This window comes from Saccopteryx bilineata, chromosome 3 (genome assembly GCF_036850765.1).
Source record: "Saccopteryx bilineata isolate mSacBil1 chromosome 3, mSacBil1_pri_phased_curated, whole genome shotgun sequence".
Lineage (NCBI taxonomy): Eukaryota > Metazoa > Chordata > Mammalia > Chiroptera > Emballonuridae > Saccopteryx > Saccopteryx bilineata.
Genome location: NC_089492.1, coordinates 305,110,385 through 305,134,139, shown reverse-complemented (window position 1 = coordinate 305,134,139; position 23,755 = coordinate 305,110,385). Strand labels below are relative to the sequence as shown.

The following is a 23,755-nucleotide window of genomic DNA, read 5'->3' as shown; positions in this document are numbered from 1 at the left end:
TTCTGATGAAAGACTTATCCCATTGGTTTATCCTGGGACTTTGGTGAAAAAGTAATTGATGGTAATATATTTGGATTCTCAATTCTGGTGGTGCCTTTCTCATTGCTGCAGAAAAATGGAGCCCCACTTTACTGGCTTTGCTCTCAGTGGCTTTTTTCAAGATAGGGTACCAATGACAACTTTAGATCGTCTAGGCCGCTCTTCCTCTCTGCTGGGTGATGACCAGCCTCACTCAGTACCCATTTCTCCAAGTCTTATCCTGGTCTTAAAAATATTATGAAAACTTTTGCAAGCAGTTCCGGGTTGGTTTCCTTTACAGGACGTATGACTTCTTCTCTGTAGAGTATCATTCTCTGCTGTTACACCAACTCTAAACTCTTGACCACTTCAAAAATTTTAAAAGAACTCATTTTTTTTAAATACAAACTTTAAAAAATTTGTTGTGGCCATGTGCTATTTCTGCTGAACCACCAAACAAAACTTAGCTCGCTTCTTCCTTTTCCTCTGGAAGCTACAGTCTCTGAAAATGTACTCGCTTTCCACACGAGTCATAGTGCCAAAAAAACAGATAATTTGAGGACCTTCCCATCTTTCAGCCACCCCAGGCTACAGGCTCCAACTTTGCTGCTTTTCTTACATAGGGTTTTAGGTTTCCCAACATGGCGGCCCCCTATGTGGCTTTGGGTAGCGAAGGAGCGCTGACATATCACCTTTGAAGGGAGTATGGGAAATCGCCTGTATTTCTTCTAACACTTTAGATCCTCGTTGGCCACCGTAACAGGGTTTTTCCGCTTGACACTTTCAGGCGCCAAATCAATTTGCGGAAGTGTAAAATTTTTATTTCTAGCTGGCTGAAGAAAATTAGGTTAGTGTGCTCTTGTCCTTTGAAGTTTTCCGAAATGTTTTCGTTGATGGGAGGTTTGTCTCACATCACACAGTAGAAGTGGTGCAGTGTGGACCCCTGGAATTATGGTGTGGGACCAGGCGTGTGGAAAGAAGCTCCAAGGTATTTCGGAGGAAGCAGGTGACTGCCTGCGGTTTGGGTGCTGTTGGGCAAATAAGCTTTACAAATGTTTTTTAAGTTTGCTTGCTTATATTTTGCATTGGCCTGGGCAGCACCTGTGGGTACTGGGTGGAAGGTTGTGGTGTTTGCCCTCAGGGTAGCAGACTGTAAATTGCAGATTTCGTTTCTGCTTGGGAGGGGCCATTGTATTGCTACTGTTTGCTGGAGAAGACCCCCCCCCCCCCCATCCACCTTGGGTGTCATGTTTATGCTCCCATGCTCAAGTCAGTGACCTCAAGGTTTGGAATCTGGGTTTTCATCATCCCAGGCTGATGCCCTATTCACTGCGTGACCGCCTGTTCAGGCATATTTTTAAAGATTTCATTAATTTACTTTAATAGGTGACAGGGGGGGGGGGAGGGAGGGAGAGGACAAAGTCAGGGGGAAGGAGCGGAAGCATCAACTTGTAGTTGCATCTTACATGTGTCATGACTGAGCAAGGTTGGGGCTTCAAACTAGCGCCCGGAGCACTCCAGGTTGATGCCCTATCCACAGCGCCACCACAGATCAGGAATGATGAGGTTTATAAGAAATTTACTGATGCATTTGGGAACATGTGGGCTGAGTCCAAAATGGCGTCAGCCTTGAGAGCCTGGGGATTTAAGCCTTCATAGGCGTAGTGAGCAAGGCTAGCGAGATTACTTTCGGTGGAGACTTTTGGGGCAGGGTGGGGGAAGGGGATCACTTAATGAAAAAATTGCCCCAGCGGGGATATAGGTGTGGGTGGTGAGGGGAAGTGGAAAATCAGTTTTGCTCAGGTGGAGAGGTAAGGAACCAAGCGCCCTGGTGCCAGATCTCTTGAACCAGGCTAGTAGAGGATTTTTTGGTAAGGGGCCCTAGACCCCAACCTAACAGGTATAGAGGTACTTTTTGAAGGTAAAGAAACTAAGTTGTTCTAGAGCTAGTTATTTCTGAATTGTTAGGAAGATTTCTATAAGGTGCAGAAGTTTTGTGCAGGTGGAAGAAACAAAAAAAGAAGGACTGAGGAAGTAAACAGTTAAAAAAGGGACTGCTCTAAGACCCCAGATAAGCAGGAAGCAGTTAGCAAAGATTGAGATGAGCGTCTCCGTACACCTCAAGAGAAAAAAAAGGCTGGAATGTTAAGACACATCTCACCTTCTACTGCTAAAAGCTTGTACATTCTTGCAGGACAAAAATCTGCTTTCTCCTATTATTCTTCAGTAGTTCACGCTGCTGTTATTTTTCAGAAAGTCACTGACCGGGATGTGCTGATCCGAGCACATTAGATGCACCAACCCTCCTGTCAGCAGATGCCCAGGGCAGCCGCCCCTAGTGCCTGTAGCTAACACTCCTCCAGTCCCTCTCAGTTGAAGCTACACTATCCACTGCGCCATCGCCTGGTCAGGCTTAAAAAGCTACTTTTACCTTTTTCTATGGAGAGCCTGCTGTGCCATTATGTCTCTGTCTGCAGGCCTCTGCTCATCGGCTTTGTATTTAGTTCCTGTGGCTTATTTGTCTATAGTACTATTATTGTACTGTTATAATTAAATAACTTTAAGTCTCTTAATTGATAGAGTATGTCTTTGCATTTTGTTATTAAAACTGTATATAGCTGTTTGTTTAGGATTTTGAATGGAATTTCATTTGGTGTATTTATACATTTGGGAAACAAGACATTTTAAAATGCGTGCACTTCTGATAGTCATTTTCACAGTCAAATTTTCCATGTATTTAAATTTTTGATATTTATCTAAACTTTTAAAAAATATATAGTCTTTAATTTTAAAATAATTTCACTGACCAGGCAGTGGCGCAGCAGATAGAGCATTGGACTGGGACATGGAGGACCCATGTTCAAAACTCAGAGATCGCCAGCTTGAGCCTGAGGTTGCTGGCTTGAGCAAGGGGTCACTCGGTCTGTTGTAGCCTCCGTGGTAAAGACATATATGACAGAAATCACAGAACAGTAAAGGAGACTAAATGAAGAATGGATGCTTTTCATCTCTCTCTCTTTCTGCCTTTCTGTCTGTGTCTTTCCTTCTCTCTGTCTATAAAACAGTGGTTCTCAACTGTGGGTCGCGACCCCGGCGGGGGTCAAACGACCAAAACACAGGGGTCACCTAAAGCAATGAGAATACATTCCGAATCATAACTGTAGCAAAATTACAGTTATGAAGTAGCCACCAAAATTATTTTTTGGTTTGGGGTCACCACAACATGAGGAACTGTATTGTGGGGTCACGGCATTAGAAAGGTTGAGAACCACTGCTCTAAAAAGAATTTTTTTAAATTTATTTATTGATTTTAGAGAAAGAGGATGGGAGCAAGAGACAGCATGAAATATTGATTTGTTCTTCCAATTATTAACACATTAATCAGTAAATTCTTATATGTTCCCTGACTGGAGGTGAAATCTGCATCATTGACATTTCTGGATGACACTAACCAGCTAACTGGAGTTACCTGGCCAAGGCTCAACATTTTTCACTCAATATAAAATATTTCTGTTGTCTTCAAAATGGTAGTTTATAAATTCTGTATTGTTTCTTGATGGCCTGTCTGTCTGTAACTGGTAGTGGTGTGTCTCAATGTTGTATTTAGTCTGAATTTGTTTATTTCTTCTTGTTTTGTGGTCCATTTTCACTATACATTTCAGGGCTATGTTGTTAGGTGCATAGGAAGGGCAGGCTTTTAATAATTTTTTTTCTTTCAAGATTTTATAGATTAAATTTTAAGAGAAGAGAGAGAGAGAAAGGGTGGAGGTGGTAAAGAGAGGGAAGCATGAATTCATACTAGTTGCTTCTCACTTGTGCTTTGACCTGTCAAGCCCATGGTTTCAAGCCAGTAACTTCAGCATTCTGGGTCAACACCTGATTGATTGCACCTGATGGGTCAGGCAGGAAAGGAATTTCAGGCTTTTACACGGTGGTCAATTGAAACTAATACTACTGAGCATTGTTTTTCTTTCTCAGCAGTAACTTTAGGGTTTTCTGGTTCTTTTTCTCTAAGAGTATGAGTGAGGTATTTTTCCCCACCGAAGAAGAAGGAAGGGGCTGTAGCCATGAAGCGTGGATAAGCAAAAGCTTTATTGAGTACAGTGTAACTCCCGAACAAGGTTCCCTGCTCCGGGGGACAAGGGCCACTGAAGTCACGTGGATGAAACCGCATGTGTGGGATAGGGTCTTGCCTAGGGTGGTCGACCTAATATGACATGGCGAAATCTCACTGGCTGGCAGACAGATGCTCTTTTCCCAAGGACTCCTGGGAAGTTTCTTTTGGCAAGCCTGGTGTGGGTGGTTCTACCAAACTTCCCAGGTCTGGTTTCTCACATGACCTTTCCCCATTTATCCACCGACCTTACATTCTGACCTTTTGTGTTAAATAGGGGCGCCGCTATTTGGCTACTTCCTGCTGGTTAGGGGCGCCGTGGGAAGGGGAGATTGTAAGGTGGTGACTTTGAGGGAGTCAGGAGAAACATCTGTTTGACCATGAATGAATGACTGTAGAAACTTCGTGGATATGGTCCTGTAAGGATTTAAAAAGAAAAAGAGGAGCAATAGAAAAATTTGGAGGGTCCAGCCTTTTGGTGAACTGGAGATGGGTAGCTTCCAGTGGTTCTGACTGCCAACGGTCCTGCATGGGGGCAAACTTGAGGCAAAATTCCATGTCAGGAGTGACATACGAAGGAGAAAGGAAGGGGTCCCATCCACTCCCATAACCAAGGCCTGTGAGGGAGCTAGAGGTCCAGAGTGTGGTGGCAAAACAGAGAAGGTAGCTCCCGTGTCCACAAGAAATGAGATGGACTTACCCGTTCCTGCAGCATTACCCTGGGTTCAGCGTGGGTGAGGATGATGGGGTTCTCTGAGTCCATGCCGTGTTCTAGGAGTTCAAACGATGGGCCCGCCTGGCTGGCTTGGCCTTTCATTTGGGTGGATTGTCCTCCACGTGAGGCGCGGAGGAAATACCTGTTGCCCAACGAGGGCAGTTCCTGTGGCAGTGACCGGGCTGCTTGCAGTTAGGACAGGGCTCAGTGGGCAGCTGCCAGCAGGGACACTGTCGGGACCAATGATGGGGTTCCTCTTTGCGGCTTGGACTTGGGTCGGGCACTTCCTGTGCCTTGCCCCTGTTGCTCTGCTGGCTTCAGGGTTGCCACAAGAGCCAGGGTTTGGAGCCTTATGCTGCATGCGGGCCTGGCAAACAGTCTTGGCCTGTTCCTACTAGCCATGATCATTAAAAACTTTAAATGCCATGTTCACAGGCCTCGGATAGGGGTTTGGGGATTGAGACTAAGAGGAGGGGGCCTCCTAGGGAGCCTGGCACCCAGATCCTAGCAGAAACACCAGAGCCAGAGGCAGGACAGGGCCAGAACTTTCTGCAAGAAAATTGGAGTTGGGCCTTGGGGTCCTGCAAACAGTGTCACGGCCAATGGCAGGCTGAGAATGTCCTGATGGAGGAGGGGCTTAAGAACAGAGTGGAGAAGGGCCCTGGCCAGCAGGGGAGGAGAGAGACTGGTATTTGCAGGTGAGTGAAAAACAGGATTCTGCGAAGGGAGGGGAGGGGGACTCTTGGAGGGAAAAGACCCAAGCAATAGAGTTCCGCAGAGGAACCAGAGAGGGGTCCCAAGAGAGGGGCGCCCCTGGGGTTCAGGCAGGAGGGGGAGAGAGTTGGGGGTTGGGTGAAGGAGGAAAGATCAGGAGTGGAGGGTTTAGGTGAGGTTTCTCTAGCCAAAAAAGGGCCTGCGCATAGAACAGGCGGCACAGAGATTACGATAGGAGCACGAGTAACTAGAAGCGCTGAATGTAAAGGATCTCCAACAAGTTCTCAGTTCTTTTGGCAATAGTTAAATTGGTGAGGGTGATGAAACCAAAAGTCCCTTCAGGAGACTATCTGGTCTGATTATTCAGTGGGTTCTGTGGCCTGGCCACAGCGGAGAAGAACATTTCTTCTTTAGGGAGGGAGAGATTTTGGATGAGGCAATTCCAGGAGTGTTTTTGGATTAGGTTTTTATTCCTGTGCCTCTATGGCCACCAGATGGATAGGTAAAGTGGATGTGCTCGGGACTTCTCCACGGACATACATGCACTCAGAACGGAAAAGAAGTCCCTGACACTGCTGCGGATTCGGACAGGGAGACTTGGTGGAAAGAACTGAGGGGAGGCTGGAAGCAGGGGACTTACCACACCATGTGCCAAAGTGGGACGGAAAGTGGGACGGCTAGTAGGTGGAAAGTGGGACGTCCTGGTTCTTCAAGGGGAAGGGGAGAGGAGCAGTCCTTGCGGACTTCTGACTGACTCTTCCTGGGTTCGGATCAAAATGTAAGGTATTTTTCCCTGGCAAGGAGGATGGAAGGAGCATAGTCACGAAGTGTGCATAAGCAAGAGTTTTACTGAGTATAGAGTGCCTCCCTGACGATGTTCCCTGGTCTGGGGGACACAGGCCAGGGAAGACGCACAGATGAAACCGTATGTGGGATATTTAAAGGGTCTCATCTAGGGTGGTCAGGCTAATATGACATGGCGAAATCTCACTGCCTGGCAGACAGTTGCTATTTTCCCAAGGACTCCTGGGAAGTTTCTTTTGGCACACCTAGGTGTAGGCTGTTCTAGCCAAAGTTCCCAGGTCTGGTTTCTCACATGACCTTTCCCCATTATCCACCAACCTTACAGTTGGTTACAGCAGTTTATTTGTGGTGAGCCTTTCATGGTGTATCTCTTTCTTTTCTTTTTTTTCCTTTTTTTTTTTAGAGAGAGACAGAAAAATGGAGGGACAGATAGAGACAGACCAACTAGAAGGAAGAGAGATGAGAACTATCAGCTCGTAGTTTCTGCACCTTAATTGTTCATTGATTGCTATCTCATACATGCTTTAAATGTGAGGGTTCGGCAGCGGAGCCAGTGATTCCTTGATCAGGCCGGTCAGCTTGGGCTTCAAGCCAGTGACCATAATAAGGTCATGTCTGCGAGCCCATGCTCAACTTGGTGAGCCCATGCTTTGGCTCATTGAGCACATTATCAAGGTCGATGAGCCCACATTGAAGACTGCGACCTCGGAGTTTTGAACCTGGGTCCTCAGCATCACAGGCAAAGCTCTGTCCACTGCGCCACCTCCTAGTTAGCCATAATGTATCTTTTTCTAAACTTTTATTTCAAAGGTTTCCATATCATTATGTTACATGTCACCTATATAATAGGATGTTATTTGATTTTAAATTTTATTTGAATGTGACAGTTTTGTAAAGTTTGTATTTAATGTAACTAACAGGAATGCTTATTCTGTGTATACTTAATATAATTTTTCATCTCTTTTAAAACAGTAATCTAAAAAGAGGAAAAAAGGAAAAGAAAAAAAGAGATACTCCATGAAAGGCTCACCGCAAATACACTGTTGTAACCATACTCTTTATATTTTTTCTGTATCTTTTTTGTAGTTTATTTTTCTTTTTAGTCTTCTTTTAAATAATTTTCTAAATTGCACTGATTGATTTTTTTAGAGGGAGAGCAGGAAACAGAATAATTTGTTGATTCACTTATTTATGCATTCATTGGTTGCTTCTCACATGTGCCCTGACCGGAGATCGAACCTGCAACGTTAGCATATGGGGAAGACAGTCTTAACCAATGAGCTACTGAACCAGGGTTCAGATGAGTTTTTAGAGTTCTATATTCCACATCTGTAAGCATAAAAATAAAGACAGCTGTTAGTTTTCTTCCTGACAGTAGAGATTATGCATAGTGTGGCACTTTATAAATCCTTGTGAGAAACAGTGTCTTTACACTCTTCTACGGCAATACAGGGATCTCAAGGCACTTCAGCTTCATTTGCCACGTTCCAATGTATTTACATTTTTGTGGACCTTTATTTATATGTTTCGAACCTTAAATGCTATGATATTTACTTATGAGACAGTGCTACCCTGCTGGGGTGAAACCTTTGATGGGACTGTTCATCTGATATGTTAAGGTTGCAGGTTTGATCCTTGCTCAGGGCACAATTGGAGTCAACTAATGAATGCGTAAATGGGTTGAACAATAAATCCATGGTCCTCTCTCTCTCCCTTATGGTATGTCTCTCTTTCTCTCTCTCTCTCTTTCTCTCTTATTCTCAAATAAAAAACAATGCTGGGCCACGGCTGTATCAATGATCAAACCAGCCATGGCTTTAGGGCCATAATTTGTATATATTATTTACATAGTAATTCTACAACTTACTGATATTTAGTAAGTTTACGGTTGTGACATCATCAAAAATCACTTTTTAAAAATTGTTATGACTTCATACATAATGGAATTGGATAGTGGTATTGTTATGTTTTGCAGACCATTTGTGTAATTTAAGTACAATTCTTTATTAGATACATAATGTGAAAATATTTTCTCACAATCTCTGTCTCTAGTCTTCACTTTCTTAAATGTTGGTGCATCTCTACTCCTTCCTTTCTGTCTGTCCCAGTCTGTCTTTCTGTTTGTCTTCCTATCCTTCACTGAAATAAAAAAAAAAGGAAATGAATTTAGTTACATGGGTGGATGTACTTTCTCGCTGTATAAGTGACAGTGTGCTTACTGAATGCATTTTCTCTGTTAAATAAGTAATTCCTGAATATAAGTTTAGGTATCTTTCTTACTTTGCAGTTTGCACTTTTTCTTATCTCAATCAGTGACTGCACTCTCCAATACACAATAGGAAAGTGGGTTTGTCGTGGACATCTGTGTCCTTCCTGATGCCTCCTCATGTTACTCACCTGCCACAGTGTCTGCAGTTACCAGTTTTTAGAGGGTAGGAACATAAAATATGATTCATCTAAAATTACTAATTTATTGCCATAAAAATAGTTATATATTCTTTTTCATTTTTAAAAGTTTAGAGAGAGAAAGACAGAAACATGAACTGATTTTTGTATGTACCCTGTCTGTGATCGAACTGGCAACCTTTTTGTACCAGAAGGCGGTCTAACCAATTGAGCTATCCCGACCAGTGGTATAGTATTGTTTAAAGACAAAAAAAGTCTATTTAATGTGGTTTATTTCTGCTATTAATTCCTTTTTTGTGTGAAACAGAGACAGAGAGAAGAAAATATAGAAGAGACAGGAAGAGAGAGAGATGAGAAGCATCAATTCTTTGTTGTGGCACCTTAGTTGTTCATTGACTGCTTTCTTATATGTGCCTTCACTGTGGGGCTACATCAGAGGGAGTGACCCCTTGCTCAATCGTGCAACCTTGGTCTAAAGCCATCAAATTGAAACTTCAATCTAGCGACCTTTGGGCACAAGTTAGAAACCATGGTGTCATATCTATGAATCCACATGCAACCCAGCGACCCTGTGCTGAAGCCACTGACCTTGGAGTTTCAAACTTGGGTTCTCTGTGTCCTAGTCCGACACTATCCACTGAGCCATGGCCTGGTCTGGTGTCCTTAGTTCTTCATATACATTGTTTGTCCAAGATTCCTGTCTCTCCTTCTCACTATTAGTTATATACAGTGTGTCTGTAAAGTCATGGTGCACTTTTGACCAGTCACAGGAAAGTAACAAAAGACGATAGAAATGTGAAATCTGCACCAAATTAAAGGAAAACTCCTAGTTTCATACTTATTCAGTGCAGTTCGATGTGGGCTCATGCACAGATTTTTTAGAGCTCCTTAGGTAGCTATCCTGTATAGCCTCTACAGACTGGTCACTGACTGATGGCCTACCAGAATGGGGTTTCTCCATCAAACTGCCGGTTACCTTCAACTGCTTATCCCACTGAGTAATGTTATTCCTATGTGGTAGCGCTTCATTATAAACACACTGATATTCACGTTGCACTTTAGTTACGGATTTGAATTTAGCGAGCCACAGAACACACTGAACTTTCCTCTGTACCATCCACATCTCAACTGGCATGGCCGTGGGCTGCTCCGCTGTAGGCACGGTTACGTCATCATCTGCGCATGCGCACATGCTGCCACATCATCCTACAGAAACTGGGAGGGTTTTCGTTTTATTTGGTGCAGATTTCACATTTCTTTCGTCTTTTGTTGCTGTCCTGTGACTGGTCAAAAGTGCACCATGACTTTACGGACATACTGTATATATGTTTTGGTGTTTTCAAGTGAAAAGCTTTTGTTATAGTTGATTTCTTTCATTGAGTTGACAATATATAGGTTAATCAGTATTGAAGTTGTATTTACACATATTGTATATGTATATATGCCCTGATGACATACCATATATCTAAAACAACATATATGTATATTGTATGTGTGACTATGGTATGTATAAAATATGATATATTGTTGTATCAGAACAGCAATAAACAGATGTTGATCTACACAAGTAGCCAAATTAAGGAATCTTTATTTTGAAGCCAGCAACCGCACAGAGACCTAAGTCAGTCAAACTATGCAACCCAGAATCCAGTTGGAAGTCACCTTTAAAGACAAACTTAAACACTGCTTGGGGAATAAGGAATAGGGGAAGCCTAGCAGTAAAACAAAACCTTGAACAAGCTCATTTACAGTGCTGATCTATAGAATTAATTCAGGGACAAACATTCTGGAAACCCCTGCATTCTCTTGATGGTTGTATGTGCTGTGACCAGGAGTGAAACCCACAGCCCTGGCTTTTCTGCACAGTGCTCTGACACACTTAGTTATCCAGGTAGCTTTGGATGAGGTTTTTAAATTTTTTCCATTGATTCGAGAGAAGCATCTTGTCATTGTTCCACTTAGTCTTTCCGTGTCAGTTGTGCACTCATTCATTGCTTGCCCTCCGCTATGGCAAGGTTATGGGTTTGATCCTCGCTCAGGGCACATACTGGAGTCAAATAATGAATGCATAAATGGGTGTAACATCAGATCTATGGTTCTTTCTCTTCAATCTCTCTCTCTCTTTGTCTCTCTGTCCCCCTCTGCCAAATGTATCTATAAAAAATTAGGCTCTGACCTGTGGTGGCGCAGTGGGTAAAGCATCAACCTGGAATACTGAGGTCTCTGGTTCAAAAGCCTGGGCTTGCCCAGTCAAGGCACATATGGGACATGATGCTCTCTCCCCCACCTCCCCCTTCTCACTCTTTTTGTCTCTATTCTATAAAATGATTAAGTAAATAAATAAATAATTAAATTATATATTTTTAAAAAATTGGGCTCTGGCAGATTAGCTAAATTGGTTAAGAGTTTTGTTATGAAATTACTAAATTACAGAATTAATCCTCTGCCAGGGTACACACAGAAAGCCAACAGTGAGTTCATGACTGAATAAAAAACATGTAAAATCTCCTCTCCCCCTTCTTTTTCTCTCCCTTTCTCTGTCTGTCTGTAAAGAAGAAAGCCCTGGCCAGAGAGCTCGATTGGTTGCAGCAGCATCCTGGAGCAAAAGGTTGCCGGTGTGATTCCCCAGTCAGGGCACATCCAGGAGCTGCTCTATGTTCTTGTCTCTGCCCTCCTGGCTTTCTCAAAAACATCATAATAATAAAAGAAAAAGAAACACTAATGATGTATCTAGCGCATTGTTTTCTCCCTGAAATGGGTGCAGTCACGGGGTGTGCAGAATCGTTTAAAGAGGATCCGAGCGCATGTGGTTTAAGGAAAACAGTGCCCTGATTGCCTCCTTCCATGTAGTCAGCTTTGTGTGAGTGATTTTCCTGAGACTCCCCGGCCCCTAAGGATGGTGCAGGGCTGGCTGTCATAGCCCAGGTCTCGGTTGACAGTCACCCACTTAAACTCCACAGGATAAGGGGCTCCTCCACCACAGTTGGAAGCTGAGGCTTTATTGGCCAGAAGGATAAACTTTGGGGACACGAAGGAAAGGGACACTAGGGATACTGTGGTCACTGTGTGAGGGTGAGTGCATCTGGGCCCAGAGGAAATGTACCAGTCACTGAATTTTCTCCTCAATCCACAGGTCTTGACTTCCCCGTGCTATAGAGTCACGAGGAGCAGGAACACATTGTAGAATTGGTGTCAGCATCTCTGGTAACACACCTGAGTGAAGACAGGTTTCTGAGCTGAAATTTCGAGCAGACCCTCAACACGCCATACACACCCTCTCTATTTCCAGCTTTTTTCCAACAATAGAAGAAAATGATTCTGTCTCAGGTGACTGGCTTTTTTTTTTTGAGAAAGAGTGGGGGGGAGCAAGATAGACAGGAAGGGAGAGAGATGAGAATCATCCACTTGTAGTTGAGACACTTTAGTTGTTCATTGATAACTTCTCATAATTACTTTGTCTATGAGTAGGGCTTAAAGCAAGTCAATTACCTTCTGCTCAAGTCAGCAATCTGAAGCTTAAGTCAGGGACTTTGTGCTTTACGCCAGCAACCTTTAGGCTCAAGCCAGCAGCCATGGGGTCATTTCGATGATCGTACTCACACGCCAGCAACACCACAGCAAAGCTGGTGAACGATGGTGCTCAAACCGGAAACCTGAGAGTTTCGAACCTGGATTCTCAGGTCTCAGGGTGATGTTCTATCCACTTTGTCACTGCCTGGGTACGCATTTGTGTTTATTTTAAATTTGCTTCATTATGGATTTGTAGAACAGTATGAAAAACTACCTCAGTTAATCTGAGAAATACTGAACTATATCAGTACTACTTCTCTTTCACATTGCATAGTCTTGTGATCAGATGAACGCATAGATGACTGAATGCACAATTGCAGACCACACAGTGGGGCAAAGTATGTTTGCAGTTGTTGTTATGTGTAAAACAGTTTATTCTTGTATGATTGTTTCTGATTGTATTTTTAGTACACACAAATGTAAACTTACTTTTGCCCCAACTTGTATTTTACTAGGTATGTGATTATTCAGTTTTATAATAAAATAGAACTTCTTTTGCTCTATACATGTATTAGATAAAGTGAAATGGGAGAAAAACTAACATTTCTTTTGCATCATCAAATGCACATCACACCACTAAACAGCACGCTGCTCTTACAGGGATGCCTGACATTTCACGATGTGGCCGTGAACTTCACCCGGGAAGAGTGGCGGATCCTAGACCCCGATCAGAAGGACCTGTTTCGGGACGTGATGTTGGAGATCTACAGTCACCTGGTGTCAGTGGGTGAGAACAGCTCCCCTGTGTCACTGAGAAGGTGCTCTGTCAGTGGCTTTTACCCCCTAAGTTGCCTAACTGTTCTGAATAACTACAGTTCTCTGAAAAGAAGAACCTCAGATCCTTCCATTACCTCAGACAAGAAGGTGTAACATTCTGCCTCCTGAGACGAAAGGCTTTGTGTCACAGATGTGAAGCATGTTTGGTTCTTAAAATGTAACCTTATTCCTCTGACCAACTCCAGCTCAGTTCAGTAAGTTTAAGTCTTGTGTCATTTTTCCCTCTGAGCAGGATATCAATCCAGCAAACCAGATGCGCTTTCCAAGTTGGAGCGAGGGGAAGAACCGTGGACAGTAGGGGATGAACCCCAACATCTACTCTGTCCAGGTGAGTGGGTGACAACTAGCCAGTAAGTCGGGGGGCTGAAAGGAGGAAGTCATATTCTAGTCAGAGAACACATCAGACCTGTATCATTGGATAAAGAAACCAAACCACCCCTTCACCTATGAGAACCCTTTTTATTTCTAGAAATTTAGAGGGAAACACCCCTTTTTTCTCATTGAGTAACGACACCTATTGATTTCACCTACATCATAGTTTTGTTTGTGTGCTTTTATTCTAGCATTCTCAGATTTTACTCTCTGTCTTGGCCACAGAGTCTCAGCCTGAGTTACCCCCTCTGTTTCTGAGAAATTCCATTTTCTGGGCTTCTTTGGAAAGATAGAATTATGAATTCGTCAGTTTTCTTTCTACTCAGCCTTTGTGCCCTGTTTGGAAATAGTGATTTTCTACCATAAAATCCATCCACATGATGGATGCTGTGATGCCATGAGAGTCTGGTTTTCATCGTGCATTTATTTGTTCTTCGCCTCCCTTCTCTCCAGCTTTTTTCATACTCAGTTCTCATCACTGTTAAATGTTTCCTCAGTTCCCCTCATTGAACCTGTATCGGTACTTTGAAATGGACTCCCAGACTGACGTCTCCCCCAGTGTTGTCTAATGTGCGCTTCCTTCCTGTGTATCCTACTCGTTGTTATGACAGCTGACCTCTGACTTCTTATTCTCTGTGACAGCAAGATTCACCTTCTTTCCATCCTTTTAAAATTTAGAATTCTGCACTAGACATTTTAAATTCCATCTGTCCTAGCATCACCTATGACGTTTGCTACTTTCTGAGCTCTCTTTTTGTTTTGTTTTACTCATTTATTTTTTTCTATGTAGCTCTCTTCTTAAAGGCCTGTATGGCTTCATTTAATGAACAGGAATAGATCTTGTTACCATGCAGCACAAGTTCCAGCTCAAACTAGTTGCCAACTTACGAGTGCTTCACGTGCGATCCTTCCCAGTTTTCCTACATCATATTTTCTTGGTAGATGTTATCGCTGCCTTTCTTTTTCTAAAGCTTCTGATTTTACATCATATACCTAGTGGTTTTATTTAGATTTAATTCACATACCAATCAGTTTAGCCACTTAAATAAATAGCTAATATGTTTTTAGGTTATTCCTTTAGTTGTACAACCATCAGTGTAATAGTCAATTTTGGAACATTTTACGTGTACACATTTTCATAGTGTTTTTTATACTCATAGCTTTGTAGCAGCTTTCAAAATTGTAAAGAGTGAATACTCTGAGTGTGTTCTTCTCTTTCAAGGTTATTTTGGGGTCTGGCCGGTTTTCTTAGTGGTAGAGCGTGGCTTTGGTGTGTGGAAGTCCCAGGTTTCATTCTCGATCGGGGCACACAGGAGAAGCGCCCATCTGCTTCTCCAACCTTCCTTCTCTCCTTCTTTTCTATCTCTTTTTTCCCCTCCCGCAGCCAAAGCTCCATTGCAGCATGTGGGCACAGGTGCTGAGGACAGCTTCTTGGTCACTGCATCAGGCACTAGGATGGCTCCAGTTGCAATGGAGCAACGCCCCAGATGGGCAGAGCATCGTCCCTTGTGGGCTTTCCAGATGGATCTTGGTTGCGCACATGCGGGAGTCTGTCTCTCTGCCTCCCCGATTCTTCAGAAAAGTACAAAAGAAAATAATACAGATAATTTTGACATCTGGATTTTTCCATTTCAATTTGAATTTTAATATCAGCCTGTCAATTTCTGCAAAACTAACCAGCTAGTGTTTCAACAGTGATTACATTGAGTCTATCTCATTGGTTAGTAATTTTGTCTACAACATACTCTTCATACTAATCCAGGATTATTACATGTTCTTTTGTTTTAATTAGGTCTTTGATTTCTTCCAAGAACATTTTCTAAGATTTAGAATAAATCTAGTGCCAGGTTCACCAGCAATGCAAAAGTGGGCGGTTTTTATTAAAAGGTTGGCCATCACGGACCTAGGTCCTCCACGTCCCAGTCTGATGCTCTATTTTCTGCACCATGGCCTTGTCAGGCTAGTCTTTGTTAGATTAAACCTATGTGTGATTTTATTATGCAGAAAATAGAGTTGTTTCCTTGATTGCGTTTATTATTTGTTAGAACATTAAAATAATATTACCTTTTCATTAAATTTTGATGACATGATGTGGCAGATAATGAGTCCCAAGTTTCCTGTCATATGAAATGACAGCTACTCCTGCACTGACCTTCATGATATGCTGTCGTGTAGATGAGAAAGTTTGTCCTCTTCTGAAAGACTCTTTAATGTGTTCCATAACTCTGATTTCCGCCAGCATGCTGTGATTATTCAAGTCTTTTTTTTTTTTTTTTTTTTTTTCTTTTCATTTTTCTGAAGCTGGAAATAGGGAGAGACAGTCAGACAGACTCCCGCATGCGCCCGACCGGGATCCACCCAGCACGCCCACCAGGGGCGAAGCTCTGCCCACCAGGGGGCGATGCTCTGCCCATCCTGGGCGTCACCATGTTGCGACCAGAGCCACTCTAGCGCCTGGGGCAGAGGCCACAGAGCCATCCCCAGCGCCCGGGCCATCTTTGCTCCTATGGAGCCTTGGCTGCGGGAGGGGACGAGAGAGACAGAGAGGAAAGCGCAGCGGAGGGGTGGAGAAGCAAATGGGCGCTTCTCCTGTGTGCCCTGGCCGGGAATCGAACCCGGGTCCTCCGCACGCTAGGCCGACGCTCTACCGCTGAGCCAACCGGCCAGGGCCTCAAGTCTTTAAAACTTGTGTTTTGCCTGAGCAGGCAGTTGCGCAATAGATAGAGTATCGGACTGAGACTCGAAGCACCCAGGTTTGAGACCTTGAGGTCACCAGCTTGAGCACGGGCTCATCTGGTTTAAGCAAAGCTCACCAGCTTGGAACGCAGGTGGGTTCCAATGCCATGAGCAAGGGGTCACTCAGTCTGCTGTAGCCCCCCGGGCAAGGCACATATGAGAAAGCAATCAATGAACATCTAAGGAGCCGCAATGAAGAATTGATGTTTATCATCTCTCTCTCTTCCTGTCTGTCTGTCCCCATTTATCCCTTTCTTTGACTCTGTGTCTCTGTCAGAAGAAAAACAGAACAAAAGCAACTTGCATTTTGAGCCTGGCCTGTGGTGTCCCACTGGAGAAAACGCCCACCGGGAACACTAAGTTTGCCAGCTGGTAAACCACAAGGTTGACTGTTCAAGGCACATGTGCAAGTTGAAGCTTCCTTCTCCTCCCGCTTATCTGTTTCTCCCTCTTTCTAAAATGCAGAAAGTCTAAAAATATCAACTTGCATTCTGAGCCTAAACTGTGGTGGCTCAGTGGATAGGGCAGTGATGGAGAATGCAGAGGTTGCCAGTTCGAAGCCCTCGGCTTGCAGGGTCAAGGGACATGCGCGGCAAGCAATGAACAACTAAAATGAAGCAACTATTATTTGATACTTTTTGCCGCACGCTAGCTCTTATCTCTCTATGTACTATCAATAAATAAAATCTTTTATTTTTAATTTTATGAGAGAAGGGGAAGCAGAGACAGACTCCTACGTATACCCCAAATGGGGATCCACCCAGGAAGCTCACTAGTTGACAAAGCTCTGCCCACCTGGGGCCCTTGCTGTGTTGCAATCAGAGCCATTTTTTAGTGCCTGAGTTGAAGGCCATGGAGCCATCTTCAGCGCCCAGAGCCAAGTAGCTACAATCGAGCCAGGGGTACAGAAGGGGGATTAAAGAGAGAGTTAAGTGACAGGTTCAGGTAGATGGATGGAGAAGCAGATGGGCACTTCTTCTGTGTTCCCTAACCGGGACTGAAACTGGAGACATCCACACGACAGGCTGACGCTGTGACACTGAGTCAACCAGCCAGTGTTGTTTATTATTATTCTATCTTTTCCAATATTAGCAGTTGTACACCTTATTTTTCCCCACCTGTAGTTTCTAATAAACTCCACTGTTTTGGTTTCCATCGCGTCTTTTACTATCTTTCACAGACTGATTGCCTTTACTTCTCTGCTTCAAGTTTCTTCCACTGGGTAGTTACTAAACTGGGTGTCCTAAAAATTAACTCAGTTCTGGTACTATCTACTTAGAACTAGTGTCAAAACCTACCAGTTAAGAGTTCAGTTCCACAAGATTTTCTTCACTTGTGATGTCGATTTGTGTGTCCAGATTATAACCTGCGCTTCTGACCAGTTGGATAAGTTGGAGGTTCGCATGAACCCTTCCTTGAATTCAATTAATTTCCTAGAGCTGCATACTAAAGTCAGGGAAATACTAATGATTACTCATTTATTTTAAAGGAGACAGATGAATAAGTACATAAGACAAGGTCTGAAGTATTCCTGAGTACAGGCCTTTCTCTGCCCATGGAACTGAGATGAACCATGTACCAGGCACAGGGATATGTTAACTCATCGAAAAGCTGATCAGATATGAATAATGATTTTCATAAGAGTTTCTAGCTCTAGGCGATGTTTTCTTTCCTAGAGGACAGTTGTTGGGGCTGAAGGTAAACCTCCACTCTTTGATCCTTCTGGTAACTAGGTGCACCCTGAGGCTGTGTAGGAACCCTGTGCTTAGTCTGCTCAGTAGCATACATTCAGCCTTTTTTTGAAATGTTTTTCTATGCAGAATAAAAGATATTCTTCCCACTTCTGAAATTATGAAGGTTTTACAAATTGAAGAATCAGGAACAAAATTCACCTTGTCTTCACTAAGCCCAGTACAAAGACCAGTCTCCCAACATTCCGTGTTCTGCAATCTCATTTGTTCTTGTCAGACTAGCATACGCTGTATTCTGGTTGCGTCCAGGTTTGTTCTGCATTTAGCCTGGGAATCCACATGGCTGCTGGTAGTTGGTCTGCCTCTGTGATTTTTTATGATCCCATGGCTGGTTGTAGAATTTGTGAATGAATGAGGTGGCCACATTTTCCAAGGAAGAGAACAGCCACGTGAAGGCATTTCTATTCCCTAGTACCATCCCGAGGATATGTTAAAATCCTGTAGTGAGATCCTTCACTAGCATAATCTCAGTTGTTATCCAAAGGAATTGTTTTGGCCCTGGCTGGTGACTCAGTGGATAGAGTGTTGGCCCAGCATATGCATGCCCCAGATTTGATTCCTGGTCAGAACACACTGGAGAAGTACCATCTGCTTCTCTTCCCCATCCTCTACTCCTTCTTTCCTCTCTCTTTCCATTCACAGGCAATGGCTGACTTTGTTCCAGCTCAGCACCAGGAGTTCAGGATGCCTGGGTTTGTCAGTGTGCATTTCCCGAGGGCACTGAAAATAGCTCATTACTTTAGCATTGGATCCACATGGGGTTGTCATATACATCTAGGTCAGAGCACGTCCCTCATCATTTTTCTGTCTCACCTTAAGAGAAATAACAGAAAAAGTGAAAATGAAACAGTTTTTTTAAACAAAATATGTCTGTCACGTAGGAACCTTCAAAAGGTTTACAGGCTCTGTGACTAGAATTTGAATGACTACGTATATTTCTTTTTTTTACAACCCATGGGGTATCACTAAAGACTTACTTTACAAAAAGTTGTTTCGTAACAAATTTGTATTTCAAACTAAGATTATGAAAGGTTATAGGATGATTTACTGTTCTCTTCTTTCTAGAAATCCAGAAAGTTAATGTGCCTTTGCAGAGTCCCTTCCGAAGTCCAGGCATTATGAAGAGTGGAGAAGAATGCTGTGAACATGATATGTTTGCAAATATTGTTAATCAAAGGGAAAGCCAGTCCCTATTGAGGCAACAATGCGATCTGTTGGAGATGTGCGGAACACCTTTAAAATCAAAATTAACTTTTGAAAACCAAACTAGAAGTTTTAACTTAAAGAACTCTGTTCCCTTGAATGAAGATGGGACATTCATTCCACATCATGATCATGAACTATTCTACACTGAAATTAGGTTGCATCCCAGTACCAAGTCCATCGAAAATAAGTCCAAGGTCATTCAGCAACATGGAATTGACAATGGAGAGGAAGCCCTCACATGCACTGAATGTGGGAAAACTTTGGTCAAGATTACTCAGCTCACTGATGATCAGAGAATTCATAGTGGAGAGAAACCTTTATTATGCCGTCAGTGTAGGAAAGCCTTCCCCAGAAAATTCAGTCAAAAAATTCATACAGGACTGAATCAGACTGAATACAATATATATAATAAAACCTTCGATAAATCACAGTTGAATATACATCAGAAAACTACTGTGGGAAAGAAACCTTACATATGTAGTGAATGTGGTAAAGGTTACATTTACAGGTATCTGCTCAGGAATCATCAGCGAACTCACACAGGAGAGAAGCCGTATGTATGCAGTGGATGTGGGAAAGGCTTTCCAGAGAAGAAGAGTCTGATTGTACATGAAAGAACTCATACTGGAGAGAAGCCGTATGTATGCAGTGAGTGCGGGAAAGGCTTTGGGGTGAAGAACCAACTGATTATACATCAAAGAACTCATACAGGAGAGAAGCCGTATGTATGCAGTGAGTGTGGAAAAGGCTTTACAGTTAGTTGTAATCTGATTGTACATCTAAAGAATCATACTGGAGAGATGCCATATGTATGCAGTGAGTGTGGGAAAGGCTTTCCAGTGAAGAAACGACTGAGTATACATCAAAGGACTCATACAGGGGAGAAGCCGTATGTATGCAGTGATTGTGGGAAATGCTTTACACGGAAGAGTCCACTGATTGCACATCAAAGGACTCATACTGGAGAAAAGCCATATGTATGCACTGATTGTGGGAAAGGTTTTCCAGCGAAGAGTCAACTGAGTACACATCAAAGAACTCATACAGGAGAGAAGCCATATGTATGCAGTGACTGTGGCAAAGGCTTTTCAGGGAAGCGTCCACTGATTGCCCATCAAAGCAGTCATACTGGAGTAAAGCCATACGTATGCAGTGATTGTGGAAAAGGCTTTGCAATGAAGGTTCTACTGAGTGTACATCAAAGAACTCATACTGGAGTGAAGCCGTATGTATGCAGTGATTGTGGGAAAGGCTTTGCAGTGAAGAGTCAACTGATTATACATGAAAGAACTCATACTGGAGAGAAACCATATATATGCAGTGAGTGTGGGAAAGGCTTTTCAGGGAAGCGTCCACTGATTATACATCAAAGAACTCATACAGGAGAGAAGCCATATGTATGCAGTGAGTGTGGGAAAGGCTTTTCAGGGAAGCGTCCACTGATTATACATCAAAGAACTCATACAGGAGAAAAGCCATATATATGCAGTGAGTGTGGAAAAGGCTTTACAGTGAAGATTCAACTGAGTACACATCAAAGAACTCATACTGGAGAGAAGCCGTATGTATGCAGTGAATGTGGGAAAGGCTATTCAGGGAAGCGTCCACTGATTGCACATCAAAGAAGTCATACTGGAGAAAAGCCATATGTATGCAGTGAGTGTGGGAAAGGCTTTGCAGTGAAGAATCTACTGAGTAAACATCAAAAAACTCATACTGGAGAGAAGCCGTATGTATGCAGTGAGTGTGGGAAAGGCTTTACAGAGAGGAGTGATCTGATCAGACATCAAAGAACTCATACAGGAGAGAAGCCCTATGTATGTAGTGACTGTGGGAAAGGCTTTTCAGGGAAGTACCCACTGATTGCACATCAAAGCATTCACACTGGAGAAAAACCATATGTATGCAAGGAGTGTGGGAAATGCTTTGCAGTGAATAGGCAACTGATTAGACATCAAAGGACTCATTGTAGAGAAGTCGTATGTATGCAGTGAATGTGGGAATATTTTTCACAGGAAGAGTGATCTAACTGTACATAAGCATGCTCATTTGTTAGTGACACCATGAATATTCAATGAGTGTGGAAAGGCTTCCCCATGAATAATATTTTCAGTATATGCAACCATAGAAATTATACAAATGCAGTGATTATCGTAAACCTCCCTTTTTAAAAGAATTCATTAGATTTAAATAAAAGATAAGATTGGTGCAGGAGCAGAGCTGGAAGCATCAACTTCCACAAGTTGCTTCCCATATGTGCCTGGATCAGGCAGGCCCAGGATTTCAAACAAGGGACCTCAACATTCCAGGTTTACTGCTTACATAGTGCTCCAACACAAGTCAGGGATTTTGGTGAAGGCTTTAAGAAGATATGCATGATGGCCTGATCAGGTGGAGGTGCTTTGGATAGAGTTTGAGCTGGGATGCTGAGGATTTATGTTTGAAACTCCTAGGTCGCCAGCTTCTGTGCAGGCTCACCAGCTTAAGCAGAACTTTGCTAGCTTGAGTGTGAGATCATACAATTAACTTCATGGTCGCTGGCTTGAAGTCCAAGGCTGGCTGAGTGTTAGATCATAATCATGACTTCAAGGTCACTCGTTTAAACCCAGGGTTGCTGCCTTGAGCCAGGAGTCATTAGCTCACCTGGAGCCCTCTAGTTAAGTTATATATGAGAAAGCAATTTACAAACAACTGAAGTGTCAGAACAATGGGTTGATACTTCTCATTTCTCTCCCTTTTTGTCTGTAGATGTATTTGTTTTTATTTCTAAGAAAAAAAGAGGAAGATATGACTCGTACAACATCAGTGATTTGTCAGAAAAGACTTCATTTACATATACTGAATGGAAATTAAATTCTTATTGAGTAAAATTTGTCTCTATCCATTAGAAAATTCATACAAAGAGAGTAATCCTATAAATATAATGAATGTGGAAAACTATCAGTGCAAAGTCAAGACTCAGTGTTCATCAAAAAACATACAAGACGTCGGCCTAGCGTGCGGAGGACCCGGGTTCGATTCCCGGCCAGGGCACACAGGAGAAGCGCCCATTTGCTTCTCCACCCCTCCGCCGCGCTTTCCTCTCTGTCTCTCTCTTCCCCTCCCGCAGCCAAGGCTCCATTGGAGCAAAGATGGCCCGGGTGCTGGGGATGGCTCTGTGGCCTCTTCCTCAGGCGCTAGAGTGGCTCTGGTCGCAACATGGCGACGCCCAGGATGGGCAGAGCGTCGCCCCTGGTGGGCGTGCCGGGTGGATCCCGGTCAGGCGCATGCGGGAGTCTGTCTGACTGTCTCTCCCTGTTTCCAGCTTCAGAAAAGTGAAAAAAAAAAAATAAAAAATAAAAAAAATAAAAAAAAAAAAAAAACATACAAGAGAGTCTCTGTGGGTGCAGCAATTGTGGGAAAGCTTTTCTCACTTGTTTATTTTTGTTAAATATAAGAGAGTTCACAGGACTCTGCTTTGTGGATGCCTGTTGCCAGTTGTATGTCCTCCATATACTTCTATGCAAAAAGAATAACTGTAAAAACAATAAAAAATGAGTAACTTATAGCAACAAACATGGTTCTATCTGTCCTGATCAGTTACCTCACATAACAATTTACAAGACATTCTGATGCAATCAGGCTTGATAATATTTTAGAAAATTGTAAATAAAATGTGAATTCTGAGAGAAATCCTATGAATGTGACAGACTAGGAAACTGCAGTTGAATGTGGACTGTCATAGATCATCAGAAATTATGAGTGAAAGTTTCTAATTGTGGAAATGAAGGGTCAGAAAGTAAGACCTCAAGAAATGTCAGTTTACACTAGTGAAATACTTCCATGTGGGACTGAATATGGTGAGGTTTAGCATTACCTCATGTTCCTCATCTCGACATTAAATCCATGCAGAAATAATTCAGGAAGACATCGAATTTGGTGGTTTTAGCAAAACCTCAGATAACGGAGTAGAGAAGAATTCTTGAATGAAAAAGCATTCTGCCACAAATCTAAGCAGATAGTACCCCTTTCAAGCAATTTGGGACAGAACGCCTTCAGCTATGTTTCTTTCCAAAAAATCTTTATGTGTTTATTCAAGCCAAACTGATTATATCATATATATGCTGTGAAGCATGATGCAAAATGCTCCAGCATCGGCCCTGGCCGGTTGGCTCAGTGGTAGAGCATCGGCCTGGCATGCAGAAGTCCTGGGTTAGATTCCCGGCCAGGGCACACAGAAGAAGCGCCCATCTGCTTCTCCACCCCTCCCCCTCTCCTTCCTCTCTGTCTCTCTCTTCCCCTCCTGCAGCCAAGACTCCATTGGAGCAAAGATGGCCTGGGCGCTGGGGATGGCTCTGTGGCCTCTGCCTCAGGCGCTAGAGTGGCTCTGGTCGCAACAGAGCAACGCCCCAGATGGGCAGAGCATCGCCCCCTGGTGGGTAGAGCGTCGCCCCCTGGTGGGCATGCCGGGTGGATCCCGGTCAGGCGCATGCAGGAGTCTGTCTGACTGTCTCTCCCCGTTTCCAGCTTCAGAAAAATACAAGAAAAAAAAAATACTCCAGCATCAACCTCGTTTCCCTCTGCCTTGTAACT

The 23,755-nt window shown here is 43.2% G+C and overlaps 3 protein-coding genes across 4 annotated transcripts in view; 2 read left to right on the top strand and 1 right to left on the bottom strand.

Moving 5' to 3' along the window:
- Positions 1 to 23,755, top strand: part of LOC136332042 (zinc finger protein 675-like) — a 323,089-nt gene that overhangs the window by 201,835 nt on the left and 97,499 nt on the right. The gene's annotated exons all lie outside the window — the stretch shown is intronic.
- LOC136332046 (ubiquitin-conjugating enzyme E2 C-like) overlaps positions 1 to 23,755 on the bottom strand; it is a 100,493-nt gene that overhangs the window by 3,068 nt on the left and 73,670 nt on the right. The gene's annotated exons all lie outside the window — the stretch shown is intronic.
- On the top strand, positions 11,905 to 23,404 carry LOC136332028 (zinc finger protein 615-like). Its single transcript, XM_066271255.1, is given in 6 exon segments — positions 11,905 to 12,098; positions 12,942 to 13,068; positions 13,351 to 13,446; positions 19,043 to 21,152; positions 21,154 to 22,169; positions 22,556 to 23,404. Coding segments are annotated over 5 exon segments (2,445 nt in total). The 5' UTR covers positions 11,905 to 12,083; the 3' UTR covers positions 21,251 to 22,169; positions 22,556 to 23,404.